The sequence below is a fragment of the Populus euphratica genome, unplaced genomic scaffold (genome assembly GCF_000495115.2).
Source record: "Populus euphratica unplaced genomic scaffold, PopEup_1.0 scaffold170.1, whole genome shotgun sequence".
NCBI lineage: Eukaryota > Viridiplantae > Streptophyta > Magnoliopsida > Malpighiales > Salicaceae > Populus > Populus euphratica.
Genome location: NW_011500051.1, coordinates 67,522 through 80,224, shown reverse-complemented (window position 1 = coordinate 80,224; position 12,703 = coordinate 67,522). Strand labels below are relative to the sequence as shown.

The 12,703-nt window shown below is 30.6% G+C and overlaps 1 protein-coding gene across 1 annotated transcript; it reads right to left on the bottom strand.

Moving 5' to 3' along the window:
• Positions 1–10,501: 10,501 nt before the first annotated feature.
• Positions 10,502–11,854, bottom strand: DGL (alpha/beta-Hydrolases superfamily protein). The gene has a single exon (XM_011001741.1). It carries the CDS (start codon positions 11,852–11,854, stop codon positions 10,502–10,504), a length of 1,353 nt encoding a protein of 450 aa, XP_011000043.1.
• Between the last annotated feature and the right edge of the window lie 849 nt (positions 11,855–12,703).

The window sequence follows — 12,703 nt, the reverse complement described above, 5'->3', positions numbered from 1 at the left end:
AAATTTCAATTGAGTCCTTTTTCTTTCAATTGAACCCCTAATTGACTCTAAACTTTGGATTTAATGCAATTAAGCCCCTCTTAAACTTCAATTGGAACCCCGAAGTTATGCATCCTTTATAATATGATCCTTGGTCTTGGAATTTATCAATCTAACCCCTAATTAACCATTAAAATTTTATTTTTTTCAATTTAGCCCCCCAGTTTTTCTCAATTAAGCCCCTAAAGTGTGGTGCCTCTTGGTTCTTGGATGTGAATTTTGTCAATTTAACCTCTAATTGATCCCAAAACTTGAATTTTCTTGTAATTTTACCCCTGATTTCAATCAATTAACTTGGTAAAAATTAAATTTGATCTTTTAAAATTTCAATCTTCTCAATTAAGCTCCTAAACTTAATTTTTCATCAATTAAGCCCCAAATAAAATTAATTTGCCCATTTAAAGTATAATTAAGTCCTTGCACTTAATTAAATCCTTCAATTGGAGCCAAATTAATTCTCAAACATAATTAAAATTTAATTTGGCCCATTATTAAATTAAATTGGCCTATTAAAAATTTAATTATGTTATTAGACTTAATTTTTATGCAAATTCCTTCAATAATCATTTAATTTTATTTTGAATTTGTATTTTTTATCCGTTCTTGGGCATAATGGGGTACAATTAGGCCTTGAATTTCCTTAAAAAATTGCATCTTGATTTTACGGCCTACTTTCTCCACGTTGCCGGCCATTATTTTATTTCTTTGATTTTTATTTTGAAAAAAAATGAATTTTTGGGGAATAACCCAGAATTGGGTTATGACAAAAGTCATTATGATGAATTGTCGCAATCTTCTTAATTAAGCCTAAATTGGGCTTTTAAACTTAATTTTTTACCAACTAAACCCCTAATAAAATTAATTTGATCTATTTAAAGAATAATTAAGTCCTTATATCTCATTGGATCCTTCAATTGAATCCAAATTAATTTTTAAACATAATTAAACTTTAATTTGATCCATGATAAAATAAATTGGTCTATTAAAAATCTAATTATGTCCTTAGGCTTAATTTTTAAGTAGATTCATTCAAGAATTATTTAATTTGACCTAGAATTTGCATTATCTATCTAGTTTTAGATGTAATGAAGGTACAATTAGGCTTTCAGTTTGTTCAAAATTACAACTTAACCTTCCTATATGTTTGGAATCCTTTCTCAGCCAGCTTTTCCCACGTTGCCAGTCTCCTTGCTATTATTGTTTTATTTTTATTTTAGAAATAAAAAGTTGAATTTAGAGAATAATCCAAAAATGAGTTATGACAATAAATATAAAGACCCAACTCTCAAAGAAACAAAATGTTAAAAGGTGGAGCTGAAAAAAATATTCAATGTTAAAAAAAAGACTTAAAAACAAGATCAAGCTAACTTGAAAAAACTTGTCAGACACACGATTTAAATTATAAGATCATGATAATCTTATAGAAAGAAAAAAAATAAAGCTCGATTCCAAATAAATTTAATGTTGAAGGTAAAATAAAAAAAATAAAATTCTTGTAAAAAAAGAGATAAAAAAATTATCAATATTAATTTAGGTTAATGTTGTATAAACTTCACCCTATTTATGAGACTAACATCATCGCATCAAAAAGATTACGAAGAGTAATTCCCAACCAACTCAATGTTAAAAGATAAAATTTTAAAAATAAAATCAAATTAAAAAAATCTAAAGAAAAAATATCAATTAAAAGAATGAGGATCAAATTTGATATTAAAATAAAATGAAACAAAATTTTGAGGGATGAAATTGAAAAATAAATTCAATGAATAAAAGAATAGAAAAATAAATACTAATTAAATGAATGAAAGTAAAATATGATATAAAACTCAAATCAAACCAAAAGCTAAGGGAAAAAAAATAATAAATAAAAAAGGATTAAAAAAGAGCAATAAAGGTATAAGGGTTGAATTTGATATAATAAATAAATAATTTGATATTTTTTTAATTTTTCTTAGGCCAGTGCAATATTTTAGCAAAAAAAGAAAAAGAAAAAGAAAAAAAATAGAGGACAAGAAAAAACTCACTGGAACCGAATTATTGCGCTACTACCGACACATGTTGCATCATCATAAAAAGAGTGGCATGTCAATTTCAATGTTGTTGCAAAAGTCATTTTTTAGCTATTAAGATACAACTCACATGTCGCTTGAAGATCGCGAAAACCTTTCACTTTTTAATATTTAATTATATTATATTTACTAAATTTATTTAAAATTTTTAAAATTGAACATCAACTGAACATCAAATTTTAATTCGATATCACGGGATGCACATAAATGACCAATAAAAACAGCCCACTTAACTATTTAATTTTTGAATTGAGTACAATTTTCAAACTGGAAAGATTTGCTGGCCCTTCCCATGATATGTGTTAAAGTCATAGTTAGCTGCGGAAAATGCTTGTTCATATTGAAATGTTTGCAGAAAGAAAAAAGAACTTTAACCAACTGTCTAATTAAACAAAAAGCTACATGTGATTCTTGCCAGCTGCGGACTTCTATTATGGCTCTGTTCTTGGGAAGGACAGCATTACGATTGAGTGTAAACATTACAATAACATGTATTTTTCTTCTTTAATTATTATCATGAAGATTTGTTTTCTATTTATTTTATAAATAAAAATTCACTTTATATAAATTTTAATTAAATACAATTTTTTAAAAATCTATTTTTTAAAAATTATAATTAAAAACATTTTGTTTTTAAATCCCGGCCGCAAAAGCTATTGTAACATTGCTAAAGTAGCATGTGCATCCACTCTAGGAGGCAGTGCTCATATCTCTATCCATTTCGGGCCTCGATATAAAAATATCACTACTTTTATTTTTGTCAAAAGAGTAATAATTAATTTCCTTTCACCACCTCTCATTAAAAAATAAAAAGAAAAGATGGTTCTTTACCCTCTCCACCATGCCATATTTTAAACGTCAGCACATTTATCTTTCGTAGCTCCACGTTTCGGCGTTGTAAAAATGGGGCGAGTTTTAACCATTTAGATGGTGCCAAGTTATAAGAAGCTTGGAATTAAGGGGTTTGTTTCTTCTGTGATCTCAGGTTTGAATTCTTGGTTGCTCATATGATGGCCACTAGAGGCTTACATGGTCGTTAACTTCAGGACCTGTGGGATTAGTCGTGATGCGCACAAGCTAGCCCGGACACCCACGTTAATAAAAAAAAAAAAAATGGGATCCTGAATAAATTATAAAAGAAATTGAAATAAAGTTTTTGTAAAATTTAAATAATTTAAAATAAGTAAAAGAAAGATGTTTCTCTTCAATCTAAATTATATTTATGTATTAACACGTTTCTTGAAAATCATTTCTTAATATTAAAGAAAAAAAATTAATCCGTGGAACTTTTAAAATTTAAATAATTTAAAATAAGTAAAAAAAAGATATTTCTCTTGGATCTAAATTATATTTATGTATTAACACACGTTTCTTGATATTAAAGAAAAAAAATTAATCCGTGGAACTTTTGTAAAAGATCTATGATAAATTTTTTTTTATTAAATACTCATAATCACAAATTTAATTTTTTTTTGCATGATATGTTCATATATAATAATTAACAAAATAATTTATAAGATTGTAAAAAAATTATTTTAATGAAATAATATTTTTATTTATTTTATTTATATATCTTAATTAAAATTTAAGAAAAAAAATAAAAATAAAAAGCTAAAAGGTCGTATAAAAAAAAATCATGCATGTTCTTAGGCTTTGAAGGTTGGGCCTGTGCATCTGGCAATACAAAAAAACCTAAATACGCGTGAGATTACAAGGTTAGGGTCATACTCCTAGATTTCTTACTTTTATTTTTTGTTTTGTAGGGCAAACAATATATTTTCTACTTTGTTTAAAAGATAAAGAAAAGATACGTGTTCATTGTGACAGATAACATGTTTATTGATAAAGATTTCTATTATTAGAGGTCTTCTTTTTCAATCATGTTTTTCATCTAAAAAACACATTTATAAACACCTTAAACATTTTAATAAATTTATTACTTAAAATATTTTTAAATTAGTTAGAAAATAAAAAATAAATAAATCAAGCAATTTTTTTTATCCCAAATCTACTTTTCTTTTTGTTTTTTTAATGAAATGAAAGTTCATTGACATCTTAAAGGCACTTCTCTCATGAAGAGAAGCTAAATAAAACTAAGAATTTTTTTTAATTATTGTTGTTATTATTGGAACATGTTCAACTGATAATTTTTTTTTTGTCTCTTATTTTTCAATAGCTTTTTCTTTTTTTGTCTCTTATTTTTCAATAGCTTTCTCTTTTTTTTTTTTCAAAAAACTTTTTAAAAAATAGAGTTTAGGATTTAAAAGTAAAAACCTAAAACAAAAGACATAAAAAAAATGAGTAAATGGAGAATTTCAGGACGGAACTTTTTTTTCATGGATTTGATTAAAAAACCATATTATTTTTTTGTTTTGATCTTTTTTTAAAATAGCCTCTACTTCTATTATGAAATTTTAGAAGAGATCTTAAATTATAAAAGAAGAAGAAGAAGAAGAAAAGGAGAATATCAATATATAAAACATGACAAACACCATATAAAATGATAAAACTAAAAAAAAAACTGATCAAATTAAAAAAGAAAGTAACAATACTGTTCAATAAACATTGTTGTTCACAGTGATTCAAGGCATTTAAAATACGTTTTTTTTATTATTTATTTTTTGCATAATGCACAACGCACTTCTGCGTGCGCAAAGGTACACTCTAATTCATAGTGACGAGTCACAAGTTCATATATTATTTAATGCACGAACACCTTTTCTTGCTCCTACCACACTCAAATAGAAAAGGTAAAAGTGAATCAGAAGGATCTCCCAATCAAGATGATAGAAAGCAGGGCCCGCAGGCAGATCAACATGGAAGCTTTCGTTTATTTAATTAGTCCTGCAATTAGCAATAATTTAATGGACTCGTGGCCGGAAATTAGTTAAATAATTAGCAAGTTATGTATAATCAACACTATCGGAGCATATGTTTACTTACATATATAATTAATTATCTTAACTTATAATAATATATTCTAGCCACTACTTGAACAGCACTCATATTGCAGCGTTTTGATTGTTGACGCTCCAAGATTTTATGGAAAACATCTCTACATTTCTTTCATAGACAAATCTCCACTATAAAGTCAAGTCAAGCAAGGCGAAATTAAGGGTTGCAGCTCAAGTTCATCATAATGAATTATTATTATTATTATTATTTGTTTTAACATGATAGACCAGTCAATCGTTTAATTATAATGTGAATAAAATGGATACCGTCAATGTAAACATATGTACAGCTCGAAGAAAACATACATATGAAAAGAAAAGAAAATTTCTGCAAGCTACCCTTGAGGGAGTACTTATTGGAGTTCTTTTTCTTGTTGGCGTTTGTCTCACCTCCTCATTGTTCATGACCAATACAATCTTTCTGTGGCATTTCTTCAATTATAAAGCTTAACCCAAATTATATATTGGTCCTTATGATATATATCAACTTAAAAATAATAATGAGAATTTAATAAATCCTCCTTGATCCTAATATTTAAACTTATAAAATAAATCATATCTATTTATAATTAACATGTAGTCTGGATATAGATGCCTGGTTAGTACATATGATATATATATCAATTTTTATATTAATCATAAAAAATCTCATTGTGCGGGAGAATCTAGAAAGAGTTGTGTCTTTAGTTGACTTGTCTTAAATTACCAAGGCAAGTGTCTCTATATAGCCTAGGTATATTTTCTAAAATATTCTCCTAGGAAATCTTCATACACGGATAATATTATTTTCACTTGTAACTTTCTTAAGGTATAACATTATTCTAATTATGTCAATATTATATTTGATGATAAATCATAGAGAACATGAAAAAAAAAAGTCGCAACTAATATAAAAATCTCTTCGTAATAATAATTGCTTTTTATATATTTTTTTTATCTAAAAATATATTAAAATAATATCTTTAATTTTTAAAACTTGCTTCTTGCATCAGCACATTACAACCGTATGAAAACATCGATAAAGTAAAAAAGTTAATTTTTTTGTTTTAAAGGGCTTTTAATTAAAACGTACAAGTAACCATCTTTGAAATGAAGCAATAATGAAGCAATCATAACAGTGAGTCTTCTTGACTTTTACGTGGTCGGCTGTTGTTGTTAGTTTGCTTGACAGAAATGTATATCTGTCTTCGTATCTGAAAATCAACACTATTCCGTTGCCCCCTTATTTTCAGAACCTTCAAGGGGTCAATTTTCCCCATGAAAAATAGTGAATCTCTTGGGATATGATGACTCGAAAAGGTTGAATTCTTGCAGGCATTGCTCTGATTGTCCTTTTGCCTTTCTAATTGTCTAGCTCGGACCGTCCACCCTCCATGCCCATCATTCTTTCTTCGTTTTCGGTGGCAAGATCGTGGAAAATCAACTCACCACTCAACTTGGCAGCTATAGAGAGGAAACAGATAAGATACTTGCTATGTTGGTTAAATCTAAATCATTAAATTGAATTCCAGTACATGTAATTTAGTGTTGGGTAAAAACACGATAACTTAACTCCTTACTCAAAAAAAAGAAAAAAAAAACAGATTTATTTCTTGCATCTAATTCCGATAATTAAATTCCAAATCAGTAGTAATTAGAGTATTTGAAATCATGTTCTTGAATAAATAAATAAAAAGAATTAGAGAATCTTACAAGTATTGAGCTTATTAAAGATATTTTTTTTTTATTATTATTAATATAAATGCTTATATGTATTTAGATTAATTTTATAAATTTTAAAATTAATAATTATATAAGTATCTAATGATTTTAAGAAAATTAAAACAGAATAAATCCAAAATATGAGCTGAGCAACTCCTTATAATTTTATTAAAGATAATGTTGCTGTTACTCTTGAAGGGAGTGCACGTATATATAACGTATTTCTCTCTTTCTTTATCTATCAATCTATCAAATCGAAAACCACCACCTACTACATTAAAGTTCTCTTTGTGTGTGTATAAAGTTTCATTTCTCTTATCATATATATATATATATATATATATATATCAGTCAACAACTTGCACGAATTGAAATAGATTTTTATATCCCGAATAAAACTTATATCCTATGATCCGTAGCTATCAATATTATTTTTTTCTCTCTTAACAAGTTTTTAATTTGAATATATGCTTCTATGCGTGTGGTGCGTGATTGATTTTTTTAATTTTTAATTAATTAATTTATTTTTATTATCAGTAAAACTGTCATTCGGAATTTGAATTTTTCTCCTTCTTATTATTTTATTATCAATAGAATAACAGATGGAATTTTACATTATTTTTTTTTGACAGAATTTATGTTCGGATAGCTGATGATCAATTTATCTATGAATTTAGTGACCGAATATATTAAATAGCCACTCAAATCAAAGTCTAACCTATTAGGTGAGTAAAAAAAACTTTTATATTAATTTACCAGCTTGCTCTTTTCAAGAAAAGCCATTAGTACAGGTTCACTACTATTTTATATTATTAGTTTTGACATAAAATAGGATAAGAAATAGGGCGTTTCTTTTCTCACCGTCTTGCTGCCTCGCATCTTAATTCTCTGCCATTCTCGGCTCTACACGGGGAGAGAGTTTCTAGGGTTGGTTTTAGGAGATGAGGAAGCGAAGTAGAAGGATAGGGGTAAGGGGTTTTTGGGAAACAAAAAAGGTGCCAGCCGTGTCGAGTCAATCCCTGCCCTGCACGCTGGTTTGAAAATAAACTAATTTCAAATTTCTTCCTTTTCTTCTTTGGCTATCCATATGCTTTGTTTTCTATTGGACTCACATCTACAATGAAAAATCAGTGGCAAATTCCTCAAATAAATTGGTTTTTTCAAGATGATTTGCTTGTTTTTCAGCAACTGGTTTTTGTTGCTGATATTAAAAAGAATAATATATCTAATGCTATTTTTGAAAATAATTTTATATTATTTACATGAAACGTGTATTGTGGAACAGAAAAATTATTTTCAGAGCATTACCTGATAGTTTTAAATCTTTAATGCTTGCTAGCTCCTGATCATAAGAATTTTGTCGTGATTGTGATTGGCGTAGACAACAAAATCATAGCGATGCCAATTATGCTTCCTTCGATACCCTGAAGGAATACAAAGAGCGCGTTCCACCATCATGAGTAACACACACAAGCTTCATGAAAAATATGCCAAAGTTCAGTCAACAGTACTGTGGATGCTAAAAATTGACCCTTCAAATCTTCATTTTACTAGCGAAATCATAATTCTGTCGGATGATATTCACATTTTCTTGGCCCTTGCACGGTTTAAATTTGGAATCTCACTTGCAGTCTTGTTCATCAGGCATAATTTCCCCGAATGTTCTAATGATGCTGACAGCGTGCATGTACCTTGTGGTCTTATGACTGAAGGTGTTTATTGTTGATTTGGCTTTAGGAAAAACATATGTCGTCTAATTGCATGGCGAAAACAGCGATTCTATAATATCATTCTTGAGGTTTTCCTTGGTGGTTTAAATACACCGAAGGGTTATTTGAGCTGTGTGTTACTAGAATAGAATCAATATTTAGTATTTTTGTGATCGATTAACACGGGTAAATTTAGTCTTTGGGTTGGTGAATATATATGTATGTATGTATATATTCACAGGATAATCACTCTAGATATTCTGGTGTTCTTTTTTGCTCTCTTGCGTTCATCATAAGATGAACTTTGTAGGGTTAATATATATCACACAGTTCTCTCAACAGCTAGCCCATTAATTATTAGATAATGTTCGTTTTTTAATTCTTCAGCACCTGATACATACATATATAACGTCGTTTTGTGCTTCATCATAGTGATGCTCACATATTTGCTAGTCTTGGTTCCAAAAATCTTAAACAAGCTGTCAATGCCATCATTGTTGAGTAAAAAGTGGGTTCTTCGATATCACATTTAGAGATGATTTGTAAAGATGATTATTGCATGAGCTTTCCAGGGAGCATGAATATTTCTTGGCAGCATTTCGGAAATTAAAAGTGACTCCATTTATACATAGCCATTGAGTTCCATCATTACATTCCTGTTAAATTGTTTATAGGTTTTAATCATCATAAAGTCTTGCATATTTTTAGACCAGTATGAAATGAACGTGGCTAGGATTGAGATCCTTTTCTAATGAACATTGTAGATGATATTCTGTCAATCCAAACCATTATTTCGAAAATTATTCATCTAGTTTGTGGTTGGTTTTTCAAATAATTAGGTTGGCAGTTGTTAATTTATGTTATTTATGGGAAGGTCAATGGCCATCCTGAGCATGCAACCTGCTAGTAAAAGCTACTCTCCTCCGTTTCCTTGCTTCCCATCATTGATGGAAAGACTTGATCCGAAGGTAATTAACATTGACTTGAGTAATAAGGTTAGTTTTACCGCCTCAAATCTCTCTTTTCTCTCTCTCTCTCTTTTTTTTCCATGCAGTGGGAGGCTTAATAACTTTTTTAGCTACACAGTACGAAATAGCCATCCCTCTGACATAATTACAATTGAGCAACTGTAACTTTTGTGCTACTACCTCAAGTCATGAATAAAATAATATTTTAATTACTAGATAGAGTTTCGTGCTCGAGACATCTCAGCAATACTAATTGAGCTATAACTGATAATTAATTAGCCAATAGGCAAGTTACCTAATTGTATCTTTATGAACAGGGTGATTCTTTTTCGAAGTCAAGCACTATAAAGCTGATAATTGAACTCGAAGTGGATTTTGTTCATTATCTTCGAAATCCACCGAAAATGATGTGCCGACCAAGCTATTCCAAGTCATGCTTATGACGAAGAAAAATAATTGATCTTAAAATTAGAACGAACAACAAACAGCTTGGCAAAGAAAGGATCAGAAAAGGTTGGGAGAGGAATGAATGTAGAAAATCCAAAATCAACATACAAAGCCTTCATGATCACCAAGAGCGCTTCACTAATTAAGTACAGACTGAAAGAAAGAGCTTGATGGCAAGTGAGATCTTATAATCTCCACTCTACATTAATGTATATGAATATTATCAAAATCCTATACATGTTTCTGAACTTTCAGCCTGTACTAACCCAGAAATTAATATTCTACCTTATCTATGGTCTCAAATCACATTATTCATGGCTTAACCTTCGTATCATAGAGTAGAAGTCTGAAAATCAGAAATGTTTTCAGTAATTAATCTCTAAAGATTACCTTTGTCTCTAACAATATCACATGAACAAATAAAAAAAAAAAACGGGTGCTTGATTCTTTAATTAAGCACAAGCTTCTTTCAAAAAGATACAAAGATTTTTCGCTAAAGTACTACTAATATATTGATTCTTATTCTTTACAGAACATGAAGCTCCTCTACTTATAAAAATATATGCAGGGCCAAGGAGTTCATCAACCCTAAGATATTATCATCTATCAAGAATTCAGACGTTCTGAAATAGGTTTACCAAATTGCTTGCAGCATTTCTCAAGGGCTCCATGTTAGTATTTTGGGCCCTGCTTAATATCGATTCTCTAGCTCGAATGAAAATATTTTCATCTTTTCGAACCTGATCCCCTTTCTTTGGACATTTGAGTAAGCTGATATAGGATCCCAAGTCATGAACACATGAAGGGTTTTGCATGTTGAAGAAGTCGAGGACTATTTCAACTCCCACATGTGCATAACATGAACAACTCCATGGAAACTCATATCTCCCTCCTAAAACCCTAAAATTTTCGTTGAAAAAAACCCCCGGTAACTTTGTGATGGGGTCATTAACATTTACAATTCTTAAAACTCTTACTCCTAACTCCTCACATCTCTCCTTGAAGCCTAGGTTTCCTACTCTTGGCCCTCCGAAAGAAAAAACCGTTACTGGTATGTCCAGGTTCGGGCTGAGCCTATTCAATCCAAGCTCGGCAATATCATATGCAAGAAGAAGAGCCAGTGAACTTCCCATGCTATGCCCTGACAAGGAAATGCTAAGTTCCTCACCTTTGTACCTGTTTAAGAGCCTTGATACTTCGGATAGAAGTTGTTCGCGGCAGCTTTTTAGTCCGAACTTGTCATCACTTTCATTTGAAGTGTACAGGCTCAAAAAACCAGACTCTACTTTCACGTCTGGGCGTGGATTATTGTGGTCTAGCTTTGCTGGGGTCAGCGAGCTCATGAAATTTGCAATCCACTCTGGGTTTGTCACTGTTCCTCGAAATGTAATGACTATGTCTCTCCTCCCAAGTCTCCTAACTGCATCATCTGAAGATACAGCTACATATCCAACCCAACGCCCGCAAGAGGGTTCGTTTTGGATTGGAATGTTGACATCCGGAGTGGCGTAGATGTACTTGGTGACTTCGTAACCGGGATTTCCCATTCCAACTTCTCTAAACAAGTTCTTCTTGCCATACTTGCAAGTCAAGTATCTTTTGGAGTTGGGGTCGAGATCAAAGGCCTGATAACAAGCAGTGACAAATTCCCCATATCGAATGATCTCTTGCCTGAGAAAAGGGTGCAAGGGTTCGACAAGGCCCTCCCAATTGTTGCAACCGTGAACCTCTCTCCACATGTGAGCCAAAGTAGAGGTTCTAGAAGAGCTGGTTTTGTCTAATATTTTTGTTGACATGGTTGGTGTTATAGAAGAAGCAACGGGTGACTGTGATACAGACGCAGTGGTTTCGGAAGTGCTCTTATTGGGCAAACAAACCTGCCCAATAGAACGAGACCGGGGTACCATGCTTGCTGAATATGCAACATGGTTTACACTTGGATTTGGCATCAAAATCTTGGAAGCCATTGTGGGGGGAGAGGGAGAGAGAGAGAGAGAGAAGGAGAGAGGACAGAGGCCTTAGCTATGGAGATTATGTCATGAAGAGAGTAAGAAAAGTGGTTTTATATATATATATATATAAAGAGAGATGAAACAGATAAACAACCACAGAAGGAAGGAAATGGAAAAGGAAAAGAAAGCAAAGGCATGTTTGGCGAGTGTTTGACTGAGAATCATCTTTTCAAAATTCGAAGGTTGTTTTTTCTTCTTTTTTTTTTTTTATGTGGTCGGTTGGGTTGGATTTCACACACTCATATTTCCTATTCATTCCTTCGTTCCTTTGCTATATACATGTTGATAGAGAATGAGAAAAAGGTAGCCGGAGCTCGAAAATTAAAACCTCCATATCCCTGATTGAGAAGCTGACTTCCACACCTCAAAAGAAAATATGTTTTCGCAAGAGAAAATGCGTCCTTTTGGTGCACATGGTATCTCTCCTCTTTCCGATGAAAAATCTTTGATTGATTTATAGCGTATTGATTGCCTCATTATATACCTTATATATATATATATATATATATATATATATATATATATATATTAGCAACAGCAATTACTTTCCTTATTTTTAATCTAAAAAAAAATCCATTAACCTAATAATTAAGAGGTAATTCATTTTTTTATAAGAACACATTAGCTATTGACAAATTGATTACAACCAAACTTAATTTTTTACTTTCATTATTATTAGTTAAATGATTTAAGCAAAAAACCATTAACTTGCATGAAGAGGCTTTTTAGATATTTTTATTTTCCAAGCGTAATTAAATTACTAAACTGCAAGCAACAAAAATAAAGCTTCCTTCATTGTTTTTT

Coding starts and splice junctions, on each gene's coding strand:
- DGL (XM_011001741.1), bottom strand. CDS start 11,854: ATGGCTTCCAAGATTTTGATGCCAAATCCAAGTGTAAACCATGTTGCA.